Source organism: Hibiscus syriacus, unplaced genomic scaffold (genome assembly GCF_006381635.1).
Source record: "Hibiscus syriacus cultivar Baekdansim isolate YM2019G1 unplaced genomic scaffold, ASM638163v2 tig00117034_pilon, whole genome shotgun sequence".
Taxonomy (NCBI): Eukaryota; Viridiplantae; Streptophyta; class Magnoliopsida; order Malvales; family Malvaceae; genus Hibiscus; species Hibiscus syriacus.
The window spans coordinates 6,055,732-6,068,794 of record NW_024063533.1 but is presented as its reverse complement, the minus strand read 5'-3'; the positions used below and the strand labels follow the sequence as shown (position 1 = coordinate 6,068,794).

General features: G+C 31.8%; 1 protein-coding gene across 1 annotated transcript; it reads left to right on the top strand.

Annotated features, from left to right (window-relative positions):
• Window positions 1–2,038: 2,038 nt before the first annotated feature.
• LOC120196513 (histone-lysine N-methyltransferase SUVR5-like) lies at window positions 2,039–9,647 on the top strand. Its single transcript, XM_039198312.1, has 4 exons — window positions 2,039–2,062; window positions 8,849–9,032; window positions 9,143–9,287; window positions 9,572–9,647. Exons 1-4 carry the CDS (start codon window positions 2,039–2,041, stop codon window positions 9,645–9,647), a joined length of 429 nt encoding a protein of 142 aa, XP_039054243.1.
• Window positions 9,648–13,063: the final 3,416 nt, after the last annotated feature.

The following is a 13,063-nucleotide window of genomic DNA, read 5'->3' as shown; positions in this document are numbered from 1 at the left end:
TATCACATTCACGTAGAACCTTTTCACTTAGCACATTATCATATATATATATATATATATATATATATATATATATATATATATATAACATTTGCATATAGAACACTTTTCACGTAGAACAATTTTATGAAACATTATCCAAGTCTATCATTTATTTACATAGAACTTGTTCTCATAACATTTAATTTCACATAGCATTTATTCAATATTTATCATATACTCATGGTTCGTACTTATTTCATATTACATATCATATTCCACTTATCAATTTAATCATATAAAGCATATTCACATATAACATAATAACATATACTCATAACATTTTACTTTGGTCAAGAACATTTGAGATTGGCTCATCACAAGCCATTCTCCAATCATAAATAGAATAAGTAAATAGAACTCACCTTTGCCTCACGTAAGTTATAAACGAAATCATTTTATTTAAATCTCGTACTATGTCGATTCCTTCTGTACCATTGCGATCTAAATCTACACATAGACATTTCCTATATCAATACCAATCTCTACTAACATTTAACTGATTAACACTACATAAATGGAACAAAAGACTTTAGAATTTAAAGTTTTAGACTTAATAGTATCGGTACCCCTTCTATAGTACAAATACTTCTCTTTTATGGTATTGATACCCTCCTTTAGCACCGATACCATTTTCGCATTCTAGAATTTTGATTTCAAATATTGCATCGATACCTTCGTCTTGGTATCGATATCACCACCTCAATATTGATACTGTTCATCCGGTTCATACTATTTCTTGCAATTTACTTTATAGTATCGGTACTATTCTTCCAGTACCGATACCCTTACCCAGAAATAACTTATTTTACTTCGAAAATTACCCAACATTCACTTAAATCTCTTACCCTTAACTCTATTTATAACTTCAAACTCATTTACACTTATTCCGACTAACTTATCTCCATTAAAACCCCTTTAACATAAAAAATCTACCATATAACTATAGAAACTAAAAATCATATCAAATTTTCAAACATGTTTTTAATCATTCATAACACTTATAATCCCTTAATTAAACCATTGACAAGTCAAATATATCTTTAAAAATATGACAATCACTTCCAATTAATTATCTTAAAAACACATTTTACTAAATAATCATTAACTCCTTATTCCTTTATATTCTAATTATCTTTAAGCTTCCTTAAGTTTCTATACCACTCAAGTATTAAAATCCAACTCAAAAATGAAAGAAAAACCAACTTGAAAGGCAACTTACCTTAGTATGGAGTTTCACGGGAATGATGGGAATAAGAGAAGAGAAAGCTTCCAGACTTTTCCTTTATTTCTTTCTTTCTTTTAATCCCATTTATAAAGTATTAGTAAAAAATATTTTAAGCTCCTATATGCTAAAAGACCATTATGGTCATATATTTTTCCTTCTTTGAAAATAAATCCTACACAGAAATTCCCAAATCAGTCGTTGAACTTTTTAATTTATCAAAATTAAACAACTAAATTTTCAATCTTTACACTTTAGTCACTGACCCGAAGTTTGGGATGTTACATAAATGCTTGTTGAAAATGGAACGTTGACACAATAACTGGTGGAACAATGGATGACAAACTTGAGTGAGGCATCAAAGCACGATATGTAGCATCCGATTGAGTCAAGTGCCACTATATTAGATGAATAATGGGGCATCCTTATTAAGAAGAGATCATTTCATCCATCATGGAGCTTTATTTCATTTGTAGCATCTTGTTTGAACTTGTTTTTTTTTTTGTTCTTGCTCAACTTTTTTGTAAGGATATTTTAAATGAAATTGTGTTACTTTATATATGGTGAGCATTTAATAAAATTTCCATTCTTGATGTTCTTTGAATACCAATTGAATTAAAAATTCTTTAAATGATTAGAATTATAAATCTTTGACTAAGTGACAAGATTGAAAACTTATAAAACAAGGACCCTGGACCTTACCCCAGAAAATACACTCGAAAACCATACCCTTCTCTTGCAGGGACCAATATAGCATTTTCCTCTCATAAAGAAATGAACAAGAGGCTTGGTATTAAGGTATGCATAAGAGCGAACAACATGGGGCATCTCTTGTGTATGACATTGCAAAACTAACTAGATTACAATTCTGTTGAGGACATTCAATGATGATCTGAATCTTCACAAATAGAATGGTGGAGTGGATGAATTTAGTGTAGGTCAGTTGTTTGGGAACTGAAATCTAAATATTAGATTATCTAACCATTAAAGACACATAGACTATAAAAGGTTCTTCTTGATGAGCTTAAGAAATTCTAATCTGAATACTCAAAAGGTTAATAGATTTATTATTATTATTATAGATTATGCAATAAAGTTGAGCTATTCCACTAAAATAATTGGTTATAGAGGAAACTCAAAAGCCCCATCTTTATGAATAAATTGCATTCAAACCATGACATTGCTAGGGTACTCGGCAATTCAGTGTTTACTCCACTGCAATTGTCAATTCGAAGACTTTGTGATGAGACAAACCCTTCATCTAGCTCGATAAAGGCAATTACAATAAAGTTGAATTCAGCTAGCCAAACAATGGCAAATTAAATCAAATTTATCTAATAATAAGTTTTAGTAAAATGGACTAAGGAAGTTGAGAAACACCTTTTATAGTCAACCTCATACAAATACTCAAGAATTTTATATTTAGCCTGATGTCTCTACACTACCTCTGCTAAGGAAGTCTATGAAGCTTAAACAAATTGAAGATTTCAGAGAACTGAAATAGAAGTGTTCTAGAAAGTCTAGTAATTGATTATGCTAGTTGAGCCATTTTGTCTACAATACCAACCCATCAATTTTGACATTTGTCAAAGAGTTATAATTTTGAAAATATTAAAAGAGTTGTTGATTCTTTTAATATTCTGTGAACTCATGTATGTGATTTGCTTCAATTGCAAGATTGAATTAAGGAATAATACTTAACAAAAATTCTTTATTCTTTGATTTCTAAATAAAAAAGGAGAAAAACATTTTCAAACAGGACAGTCTCAAATGCAAAAGGTCCTTGAAGCAGGTGAGGCCCATTCTGCCTCTATTGAAGAAAAGAGACTAAATAATGCTAGAATAATGAAACATTCACAATCTTGAACGCAAGTAGTCTGAGAGATTAGAAGGGATGGAGGATAAAACTTGTAACACATCCTTGTGACATTGTCGGTAACCCGTCGAGAAGCATATGTTTGCCCTAATTGAAAGGGGCACATATCCCAGCTCATAGAAAAAATACAAGATATTTCTGATTACTAGAATATCTAAGTGCCCATGGCGTCATAACATTGTTGTTCAGTAATGCAAGAGTAATACCAGTCAAGGATGAAATTTTGGCACACAAATAGGGATGAGTAATGAAAGTATCTATATTGGGGCATGACCAAAAGTCTAGATCATGTTAGGATAACAAGGTTCAGACCAAAAAGACATTAGGAATGAGCCTCATAACTTGGAGTGTCAGGGATAGACCATGAATTTTGGAAGAGCATACCTTGCAGAGCAAATCAGTCGAGCATCAATTAACTGTAGGGTTCTGGAAAAACAACTCTGATAGCGCAATTGAGTCAGGGATAGAAAGGGGCATCAAGGTCATAATTTTGACTGTAGAAAGAATTCAAGAAATGAAACATCTCTTCTGAGACTTTAACAAAAACAGGAGGCAAAGAAGAAACACAGACATAAGTTGATCAGATAGCTCTTCAAAAATGCAAGCTTGAAATTATAAGTTGCTACACTGATATCTGAAGTAAGCCCTGGAGAGGAGTGATCAAGTAGAAGAAGAACTGGTTCCCCACTTTGGAGTCTAAAGAAATTTGAATTAGCATTTAGGCATGCATGAGAACATCATTGGCATAAAAGAAAATTCATTACATTGCATTCACATTTCATACATAAACGTATGATTTTTACAGATCTTCCAATGAAAATATATGATTCATGATCTCAAAATCATAACAAGTGAAAGATAGAATTCAAACCTCAAATACAAGCAATCATGTTTAGAGAGACAGAACCTGAAGAACATGGAGATAATCCACAAAAGAAGCATTACTTTGAAGTGTGGCATGTTACCCAACCATTAAGTTATTTTGAAAAATGAGAAAGCGATTTCCAAAGTTTCTCATTTAAATCTTTTCAGAAAATGAAATTTTTGAAAAGTAAGAAAGCGATTTCCAAAGTTTCTTACCAGTAAAATATTTCCAAAATTCCTTCGGGTCATCAGTAAGTCTTTCGAGCATGATGCTTAAATCATTCAGGTCATCTACAAGTCTTTTGAGCAAGATGATAAGTCCTTCAGGCCATCCATAAGACCTTCGGGTAGGATGTTTTCACATGAATTTGAAAAATGAGAAAGCGATTTTCGAAGTTTCTCATTTAAATCTTTTCAGAAAATGAAATTTTTGAAAAATAAGAAACTGATTTCCAAATTTTCTTACCTAGTAAACTATTTCCAAAATTTGTAAGTCATTCGGGCCATCAGTAAGTCTTTCGAGCATGATGCTTAAATCCTTCGGGTCATCTATCAGTCTTTCAAACAAGATGATAAGTCCTTCGGGCTATCTATAAGACCTTTGGACAGGATGTTTTCCCATGATTTTCATAAAATTAGAAAGCGAATTCCAAAGTTTCTCATTTAAATCTTTTCAGAAAATGAAAATTTTGAAAAGTAAGAAAGCGATTTCCAAAGTTTCTTACCTAGTAAACTATTTCCAAAATTTGTAAGTCTTTCGGGCCATCAGTAGGTCTTTCTAGAATGATGCTTAATCTTTCGGGTCATCTGTCAGTCTTTCGAGCATGATACTTAAGTCCTTCGGGCCATCAATAAGTCTTTCGAGCATGATGCTTAAATCCTTCGGGTCATCTGTCAGTATTTCGAGGAAGATGATAAGTTCTTTGGGCCATCTATAAGACCTTCAAGCATGATGTTTTCCCATGATATTCAAAAAATGAGAAAGCGATTTCCAAAGTTTCTCATTTATATCTTTTTAGAAAATGAAATTTTTGAAAAGTAAGAAAGCGATTACCAAAGTTTATTACCTAGTAAACTATTTCCAAAATTTGTAAGTCCTTCGGGCTATCAGTAAGTCTTTCGAGCATGATGCTTAAATCTTTCGGGTCATCTATCAGTCTTTCGAGCAAGATGATAAGTCCTTCGGGCCATCTATAAGACTTTTGGGTAGGATGTTTTCCCATGATTTTCGGAAAATGAAAAAGCGATTTTCAAAGTTTCTCATTTAAATCTTTTCAGAAAATGAAATGTTTGAAAAGTAAGAAAGCGATTTCCAAAGTTTCTTACCTAGTAAACTATTTCCAAAATTTGTAAGTCCTTCGGGCCATCAGTAAGTCTTTTGAGCATGATACTTAAATCGTTCGGATCATCTATCAATCTTTCAAGCAAGATGATAAGTCCTTCAGGCCATCTATAAGGCCTTCTGGTAGGATGTTTTCCCATGATTTTCAAAAAATGAGAAAGTGATTTCCAAAGTTTTTTACCCAATAAATTATTTCCAAAATTAGTAAGTCCATTGGGCCATCAGTAAGTCTTTCGAGCATAATGATTAAATCCTTCGGGTTTTCTGTCGGTCTCACTTGAGACAACGTCGGGACAGAACCGGACAAAAACATGTAGTCTTTTTATCTCTGCCCTATTCTTGTTAACACAAGCAAGGTCAAAGAGGGGTAGTTGTAGATACTCATTTTTGTCCAGGTTATTATTAATATCTAATTTTATTATTGTTATTGTTTATATTACTATTATTATTATTATTTTCATTATATATCTATTTTTATTTTTTTTATTTTGCAGGCTTTACAAACCCAAAGTGGGCCCGAATACAACTCAGGAGGCCCAACAAAGCAAATTAGGCCCCAATTATAGTCTGACCCGATCAAAGCTTCAAGCCTAACTCCCAAGCCCAAGAATCAAACCTAAATTAGCCTAAACCCTAAACCTAATTAAGGGTTATTGAAACCCTAGGGTTTCCAGCCACCGTCGCTTCCTTTCTGGTCACTCGTTCTCATTGATTTCAGACGCCGTTCAAGCTACTCCATCGTCAGCCAACAGTGACAACCAAATTAGAAAAAAATCAATCAAAAATCAACCAAAAGCCATTTTTAAAATCCAAAAAATCCTAGAAAATCTAGATCTTTGAATGTATGCTTAGGGGAAATCATTCCCTACCTTCTGCTGCCACAAAACCCATCATCAAACCGAGCCAAAGGAAAGGATAAAAGAGAGGATTCATGAGGAAAAAGGGAAAACATTCGGGGAGGGGAATTCGAAAAAAAGGAAGAACCGAAAAAAAAGAAATTGTTCGAACAAAAAAAAGGTCATTCGTACCAAAAATAAACCCAAGAAAAAATAGATTCGAGTAAAAGACCTACCTTTTAAGGAAACTTGGCCATTGATTCTCTTCACCGGAATAGCAAGGTTCCATTACCAAAGGTAAAGTTTTACCTTTAGGGGATAATTTTTGATTTTGGGTTTGGGTATTTTTTTGGGTTAAATTAAGGGGGTTTAGTTGTGAAAGGTGTTGTTTTGGGAGGGAGGGGCTATCCCAAGCGGTTTTTATCCCCTATTCATCGATTTACGGTGGTTGAATTTGGTTTGTTTCCACTGGTGACATTGGGAGAGAGCCTTTAAGGCTATTGGTTGAAGAAAAAGAAAAGAGAGAGATAGGGTTTGGAAGAGAGACGAGCGGTTGGGGAAATGAAAATGGGTTAGTGTTTTTTAAAATTCTTTAAGGAGATATATATGCGTGAGTTAAAATGGTGTCATTTTGAACTCTTAGGGTTCATGTGTTTCACATATAGGTAAATTCCATAAGAAGGGTCTCTATCTTTGTTAGGTTTCATTCTAGTCCCTGTTGAAGGTTTTTAGAGATTATGATTTTGGCTTATTATTTCACGCGTGTTCATTTTGGTCACTTTAAGCTATGTATTTTGATAAATTTCGATTTCCAACATGTAATATTGGATATTTGTATTTCAGTCCTAAATATATGGGTTTATTACATTTTCAGTGTTCGTAATATGTTATTTTTACATTATGTGATGTGTTATTTATTTAATTTGTTTTTGAGAGATTAACTTTCCAGTTTTATTATTTAGCCCTATTTTGCTTGTTATCTTATTTTTAGGAATATTTTAATTGAATGCCTTACTTTAAATATATCCATTTTGGTCTTGAATGATTGAAATTGATCTATTTATAATTGTAGTGCTAGTTTATAAAATATTTGCCATGGTTGCCTTTATTTCTTGTTGATTGTATAGTTTAATCCCTAAAGTCACTTTTTTATTATTTTGATCCATAATTTATATATTCGATAATTTCTTGCTAGTTGCAATATTTTCATATATTATTTTACTCGAGGAAGTTATAGAAACGTGCCTTAACTGACAAGGAATGCGTTTCCAAGAATTGCTCGAACATAATAGTATTTTTATATTCAAATGAATTTTTTTATATTTAACATATGTATTTTATCTAAAATTTTGGGCAATATTATTTTTGTATGGGAATCCATGGAAATGCCCCCTTAACTAACAAGGAAGGTATTTCGAGAATTGTTCGTGCAAAATAATAACCCGTATATTTTTCTGAAAAAGGGATCACAATTTAAATGTATATTCGAATTTGCCAATTTCAATATTTAGATGATGTATAATCGCTTAGGTACCGATTTCGGGCATTGTGGGGGTGTTAATCATTCCCCACATGTAATCGACTCCCAGACCCTTTTCAAAACAAATTTCTTGTTAAACCCGGATCATTTTTTATCTTTTAAAATTATTTTTTCTTAAAATTATTTTGAAAGATATTTTTAGGTATTCGACCTACTTAACCCAAAGGTCGATGGAGATTCCCAATTTATTTATTTGCGACTTTATTTTAAAACCCAACATTTTCCAAAATTAAGTTGGATCGATCTCCGCCAATAGCCCCAAAAAGCTTAAGGACCGATCCCGTCATCCGACAGTATTTTCGCATCTATTTAGATCTCGAAGTTATTTAATTGCATGATTTTATATCTTAAATTGATAGCCCTTAACCATAAACTATACCTCACCTCGAAGTTGTTTGAGAATCCATAATCGGTTTCTCATTGCAATTTCAGCTAGTTGTCATACCTTAATTTCAGTGAGCTACTTGGTTAGAAAGGTTACACGAAAAAACTTCCAAATGAAGGTACCAGTTATATGGTGTATTTTTTATATTTTCTTAGTAAGCATGTGATAATATATCGAAGTAAGATAATGGTTGTCATATTATATTTGAGGTTATGAGATAGCCATTATGGTTCTGTTGGGTTTTGTCGTTTGGATTTAAGATAACATCCTTTGGATTTTTCCTTGGAAGTGACTTGTGTTCAAGAATTAAATCCAAAGTGTTCGATGTTTCAAAATAGCAGAGTGTTCATATTATTGTGGTGATTGAATGGCTTTGTTTGGTTTGTGGTGATTCAAATTAGTCAGGATTTCATTGGAGTTAAATGGTTTGTGTTGCTTGCTTGTACTGTTTCTCAAATCACGTAGGTATCTACTGTTATTTTCTGGAAAACTCTTTCTAAACGGTTAATGATATACATTTCTTTTGTTCTTTCATTTTCTTGCCATATAACGAATTCTTTTATATTTGTCTTCTAGAGACTAGAGGCGTGCATTATTTACTTGATATGACACTCGTTAGCATCTCATATGATGACTAGCCCTTTTGACAATTAAATAGTCAAATTTAATCTGGTTGCATTCCTGCTGCTTTCTTTAATTCTGGCTTATATGTTGTGATTAAGCCTTCTTGAAACTGTGCAGGAGAGTTACATTGTCTGCAAATGCAATCTCATGTGCAGCTGCAACATAGCATGTCCAAATAGGCTATTACAAAATGGAGTACGAATGAAATTAAAAGTTTTCAAAACAAAGAATAAGGTAGTAGTTTCAAATTCTGGTTGTATTTTAGAGTTTTATCCTTTGACGTGGCTTCATGTCTTACCAGGTTTTACTTCCTGATTTATGAGGATCTGTTTTCGCCCCATGCTCGCTTCTTCTTCCTTCTTTTTAATGTTTTATGTTTTATGTTCTATGTTGAGTAGGCTATATGATTAGATTCCAGGTATGATACAGACGGTTGCAACTATACATATAACATTGATACTCATGGTAATGATATGAGCCGGTTGATTAAGGGACAAGTCCAATATGTTATTAATGCAACCAAATATGGGAATGTTTCTCGGTTCATCAATCATAGGTGAGGATACACTTGCTATGAATCAAGTACTGAAGATGCTTTATCATACTCTTGATTCTGACCTTTCCAATTTGTTGCCTGCCTATAATACTTGTGAATTTTAGGATTCTGATATTTTAAATATATATTAACCATATTCTCATACCCTTTAAGCATTTATGACCTTTCGGGGAACTAGGTGTCTTAATGTTGCAGTTCAAGTTCAAATTTCCTACTTTTATATTACTGAATTTTTAGTGATTCACTCTTGATAACTTCTTCGTCTTCTTCTTAATTCTCTCCAGTTGCTCGCCGAATCTTGTGAATCACCACGTTCTTGTGGAGGGCATGGATTGTCACAGTGCTCACATTGGTCTCTAATGCCAGTCAAGATGTAAGTGCGTCTTGTTCTTAATCATATCTGTGAACTCCATGATGATTGGCGGTTCAAAATGCTTTGCGAAAAAGTGGTTACGACGATTGAGTTAAAATCGGGTGAACTTATCCAAATAAAAGAAGAGTTTAATTTTGCACAGGTGAAAGTTTTGAATAGGTATCTCTTGATATTTTTCTTATACCAAGGTTTGTTAGGCAATCGATCAATGCTGGTCTCTATTTACTATTCAAAAAAAATTATATAGGAATTTCATTGTTTTCTGAATGTGTTGAATCCTACCACTTTCACTTTCTGATTTTGCAGATAACTATTTGTGAAGAGCTGACTTCTGATTATTGAAATGAACATCTTCCTGGAGAAGGATATCGATGTCAATGTGGAGCTTCTGCATGTCGAGGTCACCTATGAGTACTATGGGGTCTCAATGGCATCCAGGGTTTTGCTTTTCTAGTTTCCAAATGAGTGATACTAACAAAGGAGATCGACCTCCATCAAGCTAGTCCCCGGACGAAATCCGACACACTTGTTGTGACCAGTTCTACATTTTATGCTGGTGGTTCTAGCAGCATGGAAACCGTAAAGGCGTAAACTTCCAAATCTCTATCACTCTCAGTTAGGTTCAGTTGACAAAGTGGGATTTGTATGGAAGGATATGGCCAAAAATTATTGACAGACATGTCCAAACTTCAGTTTTATTGGGTGGGTCATGAACAAAGTTTCTCCCCAAACAAACAGAAACACGGATCACTAAGCTTCTGTGTGTGTTTTAATGACATCTGATATTTGCCATAAAAGATGTTTGATATGTCCCCACTAAAGGAATTGGTATCATACTAAGCTATGAAGACGCTAGATATCTTGCAGTGATGATGCTCCTCAAATAAATCAAGCTATGAGCCATTGGGAGAAGTGTTTAATCTCGAATCAATAGAAGGTGAGGCATAAATCCGAAGTAAGCCCCGAAAACGTCGTAAAACAGCCGCTAAGGAGGGTAGATCCAACGTCGGTCAGTAGCCACTGACAAAAGGGCCGATGGTGGAGCATCCTCTATCCAAAAGCAATCCTCAATCGTCGTTCTACCCATCAAAGCTATTGCATGTGCAGTTTGATTCCAGTTCCGACCAATGTACTCAAATCGATAGCTTCGAAATCTTCTAGAAAAGGATCAAGCATCAGCAATGAGAAGGCAATGTTTGATAAATCTCCATATGAGAAATTTAATTTCTAGAAGACAGATTTAGAGTCCCCTTCTACAATCACATTTCGGCAACCAATATCTTCACAAATTGGAGACCTTGAACCACCACCAATGCTTCTGCCTCAAACGTCGATCGAACATTAAGATTTATGGTTGTTCTCAATTATTATCATTAAATTTAAAGACTAGCTTAATAATCAACACATAATTCATATAATATTAAAATATGTATTCACATGTAACAAGTTTAAATAATCAAACCTCTTAGGTAAAAATATAATAATCAAGTAGACTGTTCATTCTTCGCAAGCCTAAATCTCTAATCCTCTCATCATTATGTATAATAAAAAAGACCACGAAATTTTAAAATATTTTCCCACTCAACTAAAAAAATCAAATTAAGTTTGAGTTATAAAATATGTATTGTTAACTCAATTAAATCAAAATTTTTTGAGTTGATTCATTCGAATATTCACCCCTAATTACAACGGACAATAAACTCTCTATTTAATTGTATATGATGGGATGAAGCCTGGAATACTAAGGGCCTAGCCCGAATTGTGACCCTATCCTACTAGTCCTAGACCTAAATCTTAAACTATGTTTAACAAATTCTGTAAAATGGACCCAAAAGTGAGGTCCATACTATCCTTGGATTGCCCATCTTTCTCTATAGCCATTACGTAGGAGGGGTAAAAGCAGCGGTCCTTTGCTTTTATAGCTACTACATACATACACACACCTATAAATCTACAAGAAAAGCATGACATAAAAAATATAAAATAGATTAAAATTTTAAATTTAAATTTTCAAGAGACGACTATTACAACATCCATCTCTCGGTTCATCTATGTTTTCCTTATTTTAAATTTTCAAGAGATGATTACCCTAACATCTATTTTTCGGTTCATCCATGCTTCCCTTCCATTTTCTATAAAAGTAATATTTGTAAGTTTACAAAGAGAAAGCCAAAAGCACCTCATATATAAGAATCATCTTATGGTATGTTTGTCTGGGGTGTTTGTATCACGTAATTCGTTTTCTGGAAAATGTTTTCCCTTGTTTGTTTCACGGAATTCATTTTTCGGAAAATATTTTCCAGTGTTTGGTTGGAGGAAAACTGGTTGGTTAACGTAAAACATTTTCCTGGTCAACAGAATTTCTTTTGTGTTTTCTGGAAAATGACTTACGGTCTAATTTCCGAATTTTTCACTTTAAAGAATAAATACTCAAAATAATTTTATTTTATGAATTTAATATTAAGAAAATATTTTAATATCATTTTAATCAAAATATTAATTATTAAAATATATTTATTAATATTTCTAATAATATAATATTATATTTTTAATATTATAATAAAATAATCAATTATATTATAATAATATAAGATATTATATTTTTATTTTAATAATATATAATAAATTATTAATAAAATTTATATTATTTATTAATTTCATAGTAATAATATTATTAAATTATTAATAATGAATAATATTATTTATATATTTAATATTAATCTAATAATATAATAATATTTTAATAAAGATATTTAAATATACTAATTAATATTTTTAAAATATAATATAACACTATTACTTTAATAAATAATTTATAATATTTCTATTTCAATAAAATATACCAATATTAATATTTGTATTAATATAATTATAAAAATAATATTTAATAATAAATAAATTATTTTAATATTTAAAAAATAATAATATTAATTTTATGATAAATAATATTATTTATTGTATTTAATATTTATAATAAATAATTTTTAAAAAACTCATTAACTAGTAGAAAAAATGTTTAAACATCTTCTAAACATCATAAAACATTTTCCAAATGTTTTTCATAAAAATGTAATTCATTTTACGGAAAACGTTTTTCGGAAAACGTTTTCCAGAAATATAATTTATTTTCCAGAATTCAATTTTCAGAAAATCAATTACAACCAAACAAACAGATCCTTAGATTCTAATGATGTTTTCTCTTCCAGTCAGTTACCTTAATTGGTGAGTCGATATTTAAACCCTTTCCTTCTTATGTAGTCACTAAATCTAATATTATATTAATCAGTCATCTATAATACATACGCTATAGACGCATACACACTTTATAGAATCTTTTTGTCAATCTCTTTAATTGGTGGGTTGATATTTAAACTCTTTTCATATGTTTAAAGTATTTCTTAGT